Source organism: Takifugu flavidus, chromosome 5 (genome assembly GCF_003711565.1).
Source record: "Takifugu flavidus isolate HTHZ2018 chromosome 5, ASM371156v2, whole genome shotgun sequence".
NCBI classification, from domain to species: Eukaryota; Metazoa; Chordata; class Actinopteri; order Tetraodontiformes; family Tetraodontidae; genus Takifugu; species Takifugu flavidus.
The window spans coordinates 13291994-13304879 of NC_079524.1; the positions used below are offsets into that span (position 1 = coordinate 13291994).

General features: G+C 44.8%; 2 protein-coding genes across 4 annotated transcripts; both read left to right on the forward strand.

The window, feature by feature from the left end:
• Positions 1-521: 521 nt before the first annotated feature.
• Positions 522-8381, forward strand: si:dkey-220o5.5 (actin filament-associated protein 1-like 2). Of its 3 annotated transcripts, none has more exons than XR_008950697.1 (16): positions 522-1666; positions 3642-3776; positions 3873-3947; positions 4018-4079; positions 4566-4689; positions 4763-4989; positions 5408-5587; positions 5928-5999; positions 6221-6281; positions 6445-6665; positions 6736-6848; positions 6927-7038; positions 7110-7197; positions 7325-7491; positions 7609-7715; positions 7896-8381. XR_008950697.1 is itself a non-coding variant. In XM_057033821.1 (16 exons), exons 1-16 carry the CDS (start codon positions 1651-1653, stop codon positions 7920-7922), a joined length of 1791 nt encoding a protein of 596 aa, XP_056889801.1. In that variant the 5' UTR covers positions 522-1650; the 3' UTR covers positions 7923-8381. The 3 variants fall into 3 exon arrangements, 2 of the variants coding, with proteins under 2 accessions (XP_056889801.1, XP_056889802.1); XM_057033821.1 differs by having other exon boundaries at positions 7605-7715; XM_057033822.1 differs by lacking the exon at positions 5408-5587 and having other exon boundaries at positions 7605-7715.
• Positions 8382-8680: 299 nt separating this feature from the next.
• Positions 8681-12538, forward strand: LOC130526293 (ras-related protein Rab-14-like). The gene is made up of 8 exons (XM_057033829.1): positions 8681-8829; positions 9260-9318; positions 9728-9781; positions 10170-10347; positions 10411-10477; positions 10788-10875; positions 10949-10979; positions 11207-12538. The coding sequence occupies exons 2-8, from the start codon at positions 9267-9269 to the stop codon at positions 11382-11384; spliced, it is 648 nt and encodes a 215-aa protein (XP_056889809.1). The 5' UTR covers positions 8681-8829; positions 9260-9266; the 3' UTR covers positions 11385-12538.
• The last annotated feature ends 348 nt before the right edge of the window (positions 12539-12886 follow it).

A 12886-nucleotide genomic window follows, 5' to 3' on the forward strand; every position in this document is an offset into this window, starting at 1 on the left:
TGGGCATGTAAACTTTGGATATGTGACATTGAAACCATCTGGTTTTCCTGTCTAATGATGGCATGTATCTGATGTCACTGAGGGCTGTTTCAGTGACATCATACTGAGGTCATAGATCAGCTCATTCACCTATGGGAAGCCTCTGCTACTGTCCTAAACCACAATAATCACATGATAGTTGCTCTCTTAGGAATGATTAACTGATGAGTGGTGACATGAAACATGATCAATGAGTTACAATAAAAAAAACATTTTTATTTGCTTTCAGCTGAATATGAATATTTATTCTGTCAACTCCACCGGACTAATATGGCCTAAGTCAGGGGTTGGCAGCCCAAAATGTTGAAAGAGCTATATTGGACCAAAAAAACAAGAAACAAATCTGTCTGGAGCTGCAAAAAATTAAAAGCCTTATATAGGGCTTATAATGAAGGCAACACATGCTGTAAGTGTCTATATTAGCTGTTTTAGCCTACTTTCCAAATGATAAGTGGGCTACAAATACATAATGAGCGTTCATGATGAAATGTTTTGAGAGAATGACGCACCACGTGACCACTCTGCTGTACGATGGTGCTTTAAGTTTAACTTCCATTATAATGAGATGTTGAAATTAAATATTTATTATACCCACTTTTACAGCATTGGAAAACTTTAAGAAAGTTTCTCATGTTTTTCCTCCTACAAAAATTATATTAAAACAATTTACATTTTCATACTTTTGAAAAAGCTCCAGTGAGCCACTAGGGCAGCGCTAAAGAGCCACATGCAGCTCCAGAGCCGCCGGTTACCGACCCCTGGCCTAAGTCATCGTGTCTACCGTGTCTCCACCTCCTCCAGTTATTCTGACAACCAGTGTTGTCAGAGTAACTAACCGAACTCATCTTGGAGCAGCTGCTCCCACAAATTATGCTAACATCAAATTCCTGAACTGTGTCTGGTAACAGGAAACGATGCTAGCAGCATGCTACCAGATGAGCTAACGTCCTCTCAGAGATAAGCCACATGTTTGGTTTGACGAATACAGATTCTGTAAGAAAGAACAGAATCAGCGGCTCATTTACATTCTTCTTCTGTTTTAATTTTTCTGCTGCTCAGACTAATCAAAAACATCCTATCTCATCTCTGGCAACTTCATTTCGTGTTTGAGACCTTCTGCTGCACAGCCCCCCAAGGTCCAGCAACATTTTCTCACTGGAATTCATTAAACTCACAAAACTTAACCAGCAAATATGGCAACATTTAAATACCCTAATCAAATATTTTGATATACTGTATATGTTTTACATCTATAAAAGTTAACTTTATGTGTGCACAACATCAACAACAAAAATTAAACAACTGTTCTTTTTCTCATGTAAACCAGCAGTTATAAAATCATTTATAAGAGACAGAAGGACTAAATCAATTAACAAGACAGGATGGGACGAGATGGGGCTGGCCTCCTCTCTGTCCCCGCCCTTTTGATGACAATGGCACACAGATGAAGCCTGACAGTGACTGGACCAATGAAGAGGAACCAGAGAAGAAGAAGAGGAGGAGCAGAGAAGAGGAGGAGCAGAGAAGAGGAGGAAGAGGAGGTTCAGTGTTTCAGGGTTCTGTGCAGTGTTTTCAGCATTGAAATGAACACCCAGAGTTGCTGAGACAGACATGGACAAACAGAAGGGTAAGGATGAATATTTATAATCCTAAATATGTAGTGAGACATTCACACTCAAAGAAATCAGAAGGGAACTTTCATTTCAACAACAGTTCCTGACTATTGTGAAGGTGTAATAGACCAAACACATTGTGTGAGTGTTTCAGAGCTGCTCTTTGATCCTTTCAGAACTGCTCTTTCTTCCAATAACAGCTAAAGTTCAGAGAAGCTGTGCTGAATTTTATCACTAATGGCATGTTAACTACAGCAGCAGCAATCGGAAACGCTGTCTGCCCATCGTCCTCATCACCATCACCCCCTACTCCCCCTCCTCCTCGTCCTCCCACTCCTCTCAGGAGATGCAGCTAATTGACTGTTTAGCTTCTGGAAAGTTTCCGTTCTTTAGAAACTCTGGTATCGTCATGATGACATGTGCCCACAATTCCTGTTTCTTCTAATATGGACAGTTTGGATGCAGTCTAACAGGATGGCAACTCTAAATACCTCAGTTGTCATGAGAACGCTTTAGGTCCAGCTCAGCCCTTGTGAGACTCAGACTCATCTCTTCCCAAGAGTCAGGTGACTGTTCCCAGTAGTCCTCCACAAGAATCTTCCCATTTTAGTTTCTCTCCTTCATTGATCTCACAGATCTTTTTTAAATATCTCAAAGTTCTTGGTCTTTTTGACCACTTTAACCCTGCTGGAGCCATTGGGGGATGCTAGAGTCGATCCCAGCAACATGTGGGTGAAGGCAGGTCCACCCCTGCCCCCTCGGTGGGCCCTATGGGAGCATTATGGGAGGTTCAGTCCCTTGCTCAAGGGCATCTTGGCAGTACTCTAAAGGTGTCCTGGCACTTCCCCCTTTACCAGAACACCTTCCAAAGTTTGTCAGCACCCCTACAAACTCAGCGATGTGTGTGTGTGTGTGTGTGTGTGTGTGTGTGTGTGTGTGTGTGTGTGTGTGTGTGGTGTGTGTGTGTGTGTGTGGTGTGTGTGTGTGTTGTGTGTGTGTGTGTGCGTGCGTGTGCGTGTGTGTGTGTGTGTGTTTTCAGCACCATCAAGGCCAGAGGCAGGAAGTAATGTTGATCCCGTGATAAGCTGTGTTCAGGAACAACCCTGAGGTCTTTCCTTGGGTCTCTTCTGCTGTTTGTCTCTTCCTCTATAGGATGGCATCATCATAAAGGTTGTTGTTCTCAGCCAGGTTCAAAGTGATCAAATGTGGCAAATATGGACACATCTATCAGAGCTTTGCACTGATGGCCTGTAGAGGGAGCTCCAGCAATCATCAAACAGGCACTCACTTCCTCTCTGTGTGGTGCTGACTGGTGCTGGGCAGGAAGAGTCCAGATGTTTGTGTCTGTTGTTGTTGAGGTGTTGTGGATGTGTGAGCTATGAGCAGCAGTGTTTAAAGCAGCAACTGAACAGGAGCTTCCAACTTCATCAGGGACTTTTAACCTTGGTCTCCCACTCAGCCCAGTCCAACTGGACCCGCTCTGTCTTTGTGAATGGAGCTGGAACACAAGAGCTGTCTGTTCTCTCTACATCTTCTCCTCCTTCTCATGATAATCCTTCAGGCCTCTGCAGCAGCTTCAGTCCAACAAACAGAAGACAAACAGTGTAGGAGGCTCTAGTGGTCCAGTATGAGTTACTGGTTATGGTGGATTTTGCTTCCTCTTGTTGTTTCAGTCTTCTTGTTTCAGTGAAAATATTTCTGGAGGTTCTGCAGGTTGTTGTGCTCTGGGATCTTTGTGTATGTGTTACATATTATCAGCTTATCTGTGTGTTTGCTCTGGCCTCAGTTAATGTGTAATGTCAGAAGGTCACCTGAGCAGGTAGAGACGTCAGCATCCAGCCTGGTCTCAGCTACTCATTAACAGAGGAACCACAAAGCTGCTGTTCCTCCCTCACAATCAAACCAGCAGCTCTGTTTATTATTACTGCTAGCAGTTACAACAATGATTAATAATAACAATACTATTAATCCCCCCCCTCCCCTCCCTAGTCTTGTCCAGGCTACTGTGTGACCTACAGTCCTTCCTGTTGGTTCTGGACCTGGAGAACCTCAGCTACATCGCTCAGGCTCAGAGGAAATCGATCTCTGAGCTTCTGTCACAGCTACAGGGTGCCGACGGTCCTGGTAATAATACAGGAATTAGTACTTCTACTCTGGTACTGATGCTAACTGCAGTATTAACTGAAGCCACATGAATTTTTGTTGTCTTCTCATGCATAGAAGATGCAGAGTACATGATCATGAACTGCCCATCATTGTCTCTTAGCAATGAACAGATTAACACACCTGGGACAGGTGAGTCTGCTGGAACAGTAAGTCAGACTGAATCGCCACAATTTCAGAAATCTCATATATGTGTGTCCAGATGCTGATGGTCTCTCTGAGCTGGTGTTAAAGCAGGGCTCACCTGTCAGGTTGACCAATGGGGTATTCTCTCACACACACACACACACACACACACACACACACACACACACACACACACCACACACACACACACACACACACACACAGTGCATTATGGGACACAGAGGCATCACAACAGAAACAGCTTCCTGTTTTTGTTGTGAAAGCAAACAAAAATACTGCATTCAGTACCAAGAACCTGAAAGGGGAATTTTTTTAGATAAATGGAGGAGGGGGTTCATAATAACAGCCTGGGCCCTCTTGAGGTTTGGGAGGAGCACGCCCGTGTGTGTGTGTGTGTGTGTGTTGTATGTGTATGAAGGGAGTGGCAGGACGTTCAGTATTTACAGACGAGGTCATCTGGCCTCTATTGGCTAAGAGGGAGGAAGTGGTCACTGATGGCAACTGATTAGACACACTCACACACACATACACACACAACTAAACTACAACCCAACTAAATCCACGCTCCAACATTAACCCTGACCCTGTTTATGTGTTATCCAGGGTCCAGCGGCGCTACCCCTCCCTCCAGGAGGTCCAGGAGGTGGTGCTGCTGATGATGAAGATGATGATGATACCTATGAAGAGGCTGCGCCTTATGTAGCAGAAACAGGCACATCAAACACTGGTGCCTGATAATCATCACATCGCCATGAGGTGATTGATCATGAATTAATCTGCCATCTCTGTTATTTCTTCAGAAAAGACAGAGTCAGACAGCAGCCACTATGAGTCTTATGGGGAGGAGGAAGATGAAAATGATGAAGAGGAGCCTGTGAAAGACAGAGCTCACTACATCCAATGGAGTGCATCTCAGCCCTGTCTCAGGCCTGCCCCTGAGTCCCGTATCTGTGGTTATCTCTGGAGGAGGAAGTGGCTTGGACAGTGGATCAAGCAGCTGTTCATTATCAGGAAGGACGTGCTGCTGGTCAGTCTTTCAGATGTTTGTTAGTGGATGAGTGTTTACTGGAGGAACCACATCTGCTGCTTTGTGCTGCTACCTTTAAATTGAGATTAGATGAGATTCAATGATATGAGTGCTGCTAAATTAGCTGCTGTTTAACTGAATTTTCTAAATAATAAACTGAGACACCAAAAGCTAAAATAGATTAGCTTTAGCATTGACATGTATTGTCTGTCATTGACAACAGGGGCGACCCTGTGGGTTAAATCAGAGTGTGTGTGTGTGTGTGTGTGTGTGTGTGTGTGTGTGTGTGTGTGTGTGTGTGGTGTGTGTGTGTGTGTGTGTGTGTGTGTGTGTGTCTGTGTGTGTGTCTGTGTGTCTGTGTACGGGCTCGCGTGTGTGTGTGTGCGCACGTGTGCATGCGTGTGTGTGTGTGTGTCAGTGTTATAAATGCGCTCAGGACCTGCTGCCTCAGCTGGAGTTGAACTTGCAAGGGTGTCATCTGGTCTATAAGTCCAAGTGTAACAGGAAGGTCCAGCATCAGCTCAAACTGGTTCTGCTGGGTTCTGAGACACTGGTGCTGGGATATAGCAGCTTCCAGCAGGCTGACGAGTGGAGGAGGGTATGGCGCACGATTCTAATTGTCTTTGCTGTCTTTATTCAACATTTTTGAGAAGTGTTCTTAAAAAAAAATCTCTTGATTCTTCAAACCAAAGTTCAAACACACACTTGTCATCTGCTTTATTTAACCTGGGAAATTCATCCACTGACAACCACGAAAAAGTCATAGGCCAAAGATGAGGAGCTCAAACAAGAAGTGGAGACAAATTTGGAATCAAATATTTTTCTGTCTCATTTCAACCAGAACCAGAACCTTTATAATAGTATTCAGAGCTGCATACAAGATATTCAAAGTGTGGGTGTGTAGTATTCATGTGTGTGTTACATGTTTGTGTGCTCAGGTGATCCAAGAAGTGAGTGGAGTTGAAACACCACCCGAGAGCAGCCCAACAGATCAGATGCTGTCCTGCAGGGTGAGAGACACACGTCCTTTTACTTCTATCTTTCTGAGGACCTCCATACACATAATGCATTTCCCAGCTCCTGTCCACCCATCTCACCCCCTGAGCCTTGACCCCTGATCCTGGGTCAGTAGTAGAATGTCTATTTTGGTCCTTGGCGTGTAGCAAGTCGAGGAACACACACTCTCTCACACACACAGTCAGTGTTTTCATTGCTGTATTGTTGTCTACAGTCGGGTTCGCTCATCTGTGAGGGCCAGAAGGTTTCACCTCCGCAAAGCCTCCGTCACAAAGGTTTTTATTGATATTATCAATCCTAATTTTTGATCTTTTATCTGTAAAAATAAAACTAGGCTTTTTTTTATTTCTGGTTGACTGTGGCAGTTCTACAGTTTGATGCTGCCAAAGACAGACGAACCTCATGTGAAGCCTAATGTGGCTGTTGTGTGGTTGCCAGGTTACCTGAGCGTGATGATGAACTGTCAATGGCAGAGTTTACTGTGTCAGGTTAACGGCAGCCTTCTCAACATGTTTGGAGAGGAAGAGGGGGTGAGCGAGGCAGAGCACTCGCCTCAGTACTCCATCCCGCTCACAGGGTGTGAGATCAGGGACGGTCCTGACACAGAACACTCGTACCGGATCAGATTGAGCATCAGTGACCAGGTGGCCGTGCTGGAGGTGAGCTGAGAAAGGAGTAAATAGCTGGTGGTAACGGCGTCATGACAGCGTGTGTTAACCTTCGCTGCAGGTCAGCAGTCCAGAAGAAAAGAGGCGATGGTTAAAGGTGTTGCAGGATGGAGCTGCGAATCACAGTTACCATGACAACAAAAGCACACAAGACAGCATAGGAGGAGGCCCCTGGTAGGAAGGCCTGGGAGGAGTGGATGGTTATTTATTAAAATGATTTTATGAGTGTTTCTGATAATAAACTCATCTCAGTGGGCTGCAGCTTCAGAAATTTCCCACCTCCAACAACTACATGGACGACCCGATCCAGGTGCCACAGCAGAGCCAGCACATCTACTCCAACAGCTCCATCCTGGAACACCAGGTACCCTCTACACAGCCACCAAACCATGAGCTTTTAAGTGATGTGTTAACAAGTCCACCTTCATTCTTCAGCTCCGCAGCTCTCAGGATTCAGTTTGGTGCAGCTCAATGTTGTCCAAAGACTCTGTGACCTATAGCAACACCATCCTCACCAAACCAAGTCAGTCATTCCCACTCGTGCTCCAGCTAATCGCCACATGGACAAATACTTAATCTCCTCCGAAATACATTTGATAATGTTGTGAAAGACCAGATCGACTTAAGTGAAACCTATTCCTCTACCTCAGACAGGAAGTCAGCGGATGTGGAACGAGGTGTTCAGAAGCTGGAGCTGACAGAGAAGAGGAGGGTGCATCTGAGGGCAGGCTCAGAGATCAACCTGACCTCTGCTGGGAAGCACAACAAGCGCACCTCTTTCAGACAGTCGCTGGCAGTGTGCACCGAGCGCGCTCAGGTAGGATCAGTATCCTCTACATGTTGTGTCTTTATGTTCACGCGTTCATGCTGCAGAAATGTGCTGCTCCATGGTCTTCATGCTTTTCCCCTGGAACATCTCTGCTGGTCCAGGCAGGTTTCCTGAACCCTCTGCTGCGACGGACAGCCTCAGCCAAAACCTCCCTGAGACGAGCGCCCTCATCCCTGTTCATCGAACACGGGAAGGTCTTCCAGAGGAGGAAGGTCAGTCACACATCCATATCATCTCTGTCTCCTGTTATTGTCAAAACAAGCCTTCAGTGCGACCTTTGGTGTTTTTTGACAGGTCCAATGATCACGTGTCTAAATGCTCTTCCTGAATGATGGTGCAAAAAGAGCAGAACATGATGAGTTGTGCTGACATCAAGGTTTCTGTTTTTGCAGGAGTGGGAAACCAAAGCATCTGCCTGACAGCAAACATCCAATGAGCTTCTCCATCATCAGACTCCAACCCTATGACCTGGAGGTCCGACGCTGTTGAAGATTCAAGTTTAACTGTAACTTCAGAACTCTTTTCTTCTAATTGTAGTTTTTACAATCCATATCTCTGAATCTAAAGTGACAAAGAAACACAGGGATCTGAAGTGGAGGAGGAGCGAATGACCACATACAAAAGTGAGAATTATTATAGTAAATCAACCTCAAGTCTAAAGAGTTAAAAAAAAACCTCACTTTTTATATCATATTTTACACCATCTATACCGGACACAGACAAATCTGTTTTAACATTGTTAGGCTTTAAATTCTCTATGTAAAACAATTTAAGGTTTCTATGACAATCACTCATTTATATCAGCTATTGTTATAATCTCAGGAAAATGTTTGTTTTTTTACTAAACACTGTTATAATAAACCTGATTTGACATTAAATTTTGTTTTCATTTCATCTGTTTGATAAGTCCTTTATTTCTCAGTCATCTCTGCTTTCCCCCCCCCTCTATATTTTATCCAGCCTCTCCTGACATTCCTCCTGTTTTCCTGCCTGCTGTGATAGACTTAATTTAGAATCCTCAGAGAAAGCCAGAATTTCAACATGGTCTCAAACACAAGAGGATCGAACTAATCTGGCTACATGGAGTCATTAAAAAATTCCAACAGAAATAATAATAAAAAAAATACTGTCGCACGTCCATTCACATTATTACCACTTGGTGGCAGTAAATCAATGTTATGTACTGGGGGGGGGTTAACCAGAGAAGAAGAATCGCGGAAGAGGAGAGAGGTTTCCTGGATGCTCGCTGGGCTAACTAACCAACAATCAGCCCTTCGATCTACATTGAAACCTGATTCAAAGGTCGAATAAGCACTATTACCGAAGGTGAATATCCTCTTTTCAATCCTACAGTGTCGATTTAGAATCTTTATTAACATTACTCGCCTGTTTGTGAAGTCCTCACCTACGCTTAAAGAGAAGTACAGCTATTAGCCGGTTAGCATCAGAGCTAATTTCCCAGGAGGAATTCTGATGTTTTTTCGGTGACTCGGGTCAGCTGATGTCTTTAGTCTTTGTGTCAAATGTGGCTTCTTTCTTGGTAAAGTACTGTCACCATGTGTCTTGTAGCACCAAATGGTAAACTGGCTTAGCCTTGCTTCTTTGGTATGTATGCAAGATTAAATGTTTTTTAGCGGGTATTTGACCACTGAGAATCCGAGTTGTGAGGGTTTCGGTTCAGACAGGGCGTGGACGCCGACACCAAGCAAAGTTCTAAATAATTCTGAGCTTTAATGCTCTTTATCTATCATCACAGTGCCAAAATGACAGCCGCACCTTACAACTACTCCTACATCTTCAAGTACATCATCATCGGTGAGTGACAAACACAGGAACCGAAATAAGGAAATGACATGCTGCATGTTAAATAATTATGTGAGCGCTGTTCACGAAGGAAGAGCAGAACTGTCTCTTAGCGTAAGGCACCGCCCCGCGACCACAAGTGACACATAACAAACACACCCTCGAGTTCGTCGATACGATGTGAGACAACGAAGAAATGGACGGGTTATACTGGGACAGAGACAAAATGACTGATTATATTGGAACAGAGAGGATAAATGGACTAGTTACACAGAGACAGAAGGTATAAATGGACTGATTATACTGGGACAGAGGGATCAAATCAAACAAGTTGGACATTTTGGAGTACTACAAAGTTACTGGTTTAATGGAGACAGTTGGGAGTGTTTGTGTTGACTCTGTTCTCTGCTCACCTGTCCAGGGGACATGGGAGTGGGGAAATCCTGTCTGCTCCATCAGTTCACAGAGAAAAAATGTGAGTTGCTCTTCATCTTCAACTCTTCCTCTTGCTTTGTCAGTCTTCCTCCCTCAAAAACTTGTCCACACTTTCTCCATCCCATCCCGTCTTCATCTCATCTAATATGTCACGTGTCACACACTGCTTATTATAGTAAACATTATAAATCATATGAATGCTGTCGTCAAAGCATGTGAACAAAGTTGAGCTTGACTTGAAATGTAGAGCTTTCATAAAAGTACAGGATTTAATCGATGTGGCAGCTGTTTCATTTTCTTCACATTTTTTTGAAGGCATCTTTGTGGCCAGTTTCATTTGATATCATAGACATTTGATTTGGGTTCTGATGGAGTCATGTCTATGGGAGTCCTCACAAAGATAGAACTAAAAAGGTGTTTGTGTGCAGTCATGGCAGACTGTCCTCACACCATCGGGGTGGAGTTTGGAACAAGAATTATGGAGGTTCATGGTCAGAAGGTGAAGCTTCAGATCTGGGACACAGCCGGACAGGAGCGCTTTCGGGCCGTCACCAGGTCCTACTACAGGGGGGCTGCGGGGGCCCTCATGGTCTATGACATCACCAGGTACTGATGGGGGTGGAGTCATGTGTCATGTGGATGTTGTCATGACAATGACTCTCTGTTCAGGAGAAGCACCTACAATCACCTCAGCAGCTGGTTGACAGATGCCAGGAACCTGACCAATCCTAACACAGTGAGTGGACACGCCCACACACACCTCTGCACTTCTACCTTTGTGAGGACTTTCACAGACATTATCCACCCCCCACCTTTTTATCTGAACATTTCGCTGAGACCATTGAAAAACCCTAACCAGATTAGGTTAGACAAATGCTCAGCAGCTCGGTTGGACCTGTTCTGGCCTTCAGGTAAGAACTCAGACTAGCTGCAGGTGACCTTTGATCATTCCAACCTGCTGACTTCAGTTCCACAGACAGGTGTCTGCTGTTGTTCCAGGATGAGCAGTGAAAGAGCAGACTTGCCTTCTTCTGTTGTGTCTCCAGGTCATCATTCTGATTGGAAACAAGGCCGACCTGGAGGCCCAGAGAGACGTAACTTACGAGGAGGCCAAACAGTTCGCTGAGGAGAATGGTGAGGAGCGTCTGAGGTAATGCTGAAGGTGAACGCCCACTGACTGACACCTTTACCGCCTGTTTCTCATCAGGTTTACTGTTTCTAGAGGCCAGCGCTAAAACGTAAGCTCACACACTCATGCGCACAAATATACACAGAAAACCTGACCCAGTTGACGCCTGACTGGGGACCAAAGTTAAAGGGGGTTGACCCCTGGTAGCGTCTCCCCTCAGGTAGTTGTTGATTGATCCCGGTTCCTGCATACACGAGCGTACAGTCGAAGTTTTACTTCCTGAAATGGACGTGAAGACTCTTCAGTCTTTATTGTGTCTGAATTTTTTTTTCTCAGAGGAGAAAACGTGGAAGAAGCCTTCCTGGAAGCAGCAAAGAGGATCTATCAGAACATCCAGGATGGCAGCTTAGACCTGAATGCTGCAGAGTCGGGAGTCCAGCACAAACCATCGGCACCTCAGGGGGGGCGACTCAATGCTGACAACCAAGCACCCAAAGAGGGTTGCAGCTGCTAACCTCAGCCAGCAGCTCCAGATCAGCCCAGATGAAGGACTCAGACAAATGCAGAGAACTCAGCGTCCCGAGCGCTCCAAAGCTCTCAGACCATATAAATGTAACCATTTGCAGACCTCAGAGGTCAAGTGTCCACATAATTATAATCCAAACCTAATCGCATCTGGACTAATCTGGTCCAGTTTGAAACACTGCAGTGCAAACTGGGTCTAATGGAGGAAGAGTTCTGTAATCTGAACTGTCCCATGTGAACCCAGTTGGCTTCCAATCAAGCCTTTACTCTAAAAATGGATGATTTAACCTGTTTTATTCAAATGTGGAATTGTTGCATTCCAGAATCGGCCCTGTCCCAATCTTGATGGGACGTTTTCAGATCCATAACAGAAATATCTGAAAAATCCAACCAGCCTTCTTTAGCTCCGCCCCAGCTGCCCCTCAAGATCCTGACCTCACCAAAAAGAGCCTGGACCACCTTCGTCTACAAACACCATGGGAAACTCCGGCATCTTTCCTTACTTCCTGAAATAATCCCCATTATCCCACCACTTCCAGCTCCTGGGAGCTGAAGCAGAGCAACATCTGTCTGACGTCCAAGAGGACGATGGCCTGTGCACGCGGCCATGCCCTTGTCAGGAAAAGACACCATTTCCCTGAAGAGGACTGGAACAGGTATTCATGGTCACTTCTCAGTGATTTTGAGCGCTGGTTTTCAGTCCCCTTTTATGGTACTGATCAAACCAATCAGGTATCGGAGTCAGACGGTTCCTCCATCAGCTCGTTTCTGCGGTTTTGCTGCTGTTCGTCTGTGGCGTTGACATTTTCTCACAAATCTACAAAAACAACCTGTGCAGGAAGGATTTTGAAAACTAACAATAAATGATAGGAAGTGAGATCAGTTGAAAGGAGGCACCTTGTGAAGACCCAGTTTTATACTGGTTCTGGGTCAGTTCTCTTTACCCAAGTCCACAAAGTCCAGCTGGTAAACCAAACCTTTAGCCTTTTTAAGTATTTTAAGTGTCTAATTGTTGGCGGCTGCTGAAACTGTGTTGTGAAAAGTTCTTTTTACCCACATTTGACTTCAATCTTGGAGTTTCACCTTTATGATCAGATGTTTAGGTGAAAATAATGTCAAGTCAGAATAAAACGTGAATCCTCAGCTTTTTACAACTGGTGTACTGTTTGTTACAGCGCCCTTGGTGACTGCTCCTGGAATTACACTTGGAATTCCATTTTCACTGATTGAAATACTTTTTTGCCAAGTAATAATATACCTGTATCTGCATTTGTAGAGCACATTAAACTGAATTGTTTTTTCCCCTTTGAAAATCCGTGAAGCAAATATTTAGGCCTGTCGTTCCCATGTGCAGGAACAGTTGTAGGGGCTAAATTGAGGAAATGGTGGGAGGTTTAGACAGTTTCAAAATCTAAGTAACCTACAACAAAGAGGAAGTAATGGCTCTCGCAGTGGCTGGCTGCAGAACTGCTTTCTACAACAGCGGGCCAT

Bases quoted from the DNA above. Each gene is read 5' to 3' on its own strand.
- LOC130526293 (XM_057033829.1), top strand. From the start codon at position 9,267: ATGACAGCCGCACCTTACAACTACTCCTACATCTTCAAGTACATCATC. The intron at 9,782-10,169 runs GTGAGTTGCTCT...GTTTGTGTGCAG, and splicing joins TCAGTTCACAGAGAAAAAAT to TCATGGCAGACTGTCCTCAC. The intron at 10,478-10,787 runs GTGAGTGGACAC...TTGTGTCTCCAG, and splicing joins ACCTGACCAATCCTAACACA to GTCATCATTCTGATTGGAAA.
- si:dkey-220o5.5 (XM_057033821.1), top strand. The intron at 4,690-4,762 runs GTGCCTGATAAT...TTATTTCTTCAG, and splicing joins AACAGGCACATCAAACACTG to AAAAGACAGAGTCAGACAGC. The intron at 6,000-6,220 runs GTGAGAGACACA...TGTTGTCTACAG, and splicing joins ATCAGATGCTGTCCTGCAGG to TCGGGTTCGCTCATCTGTGA.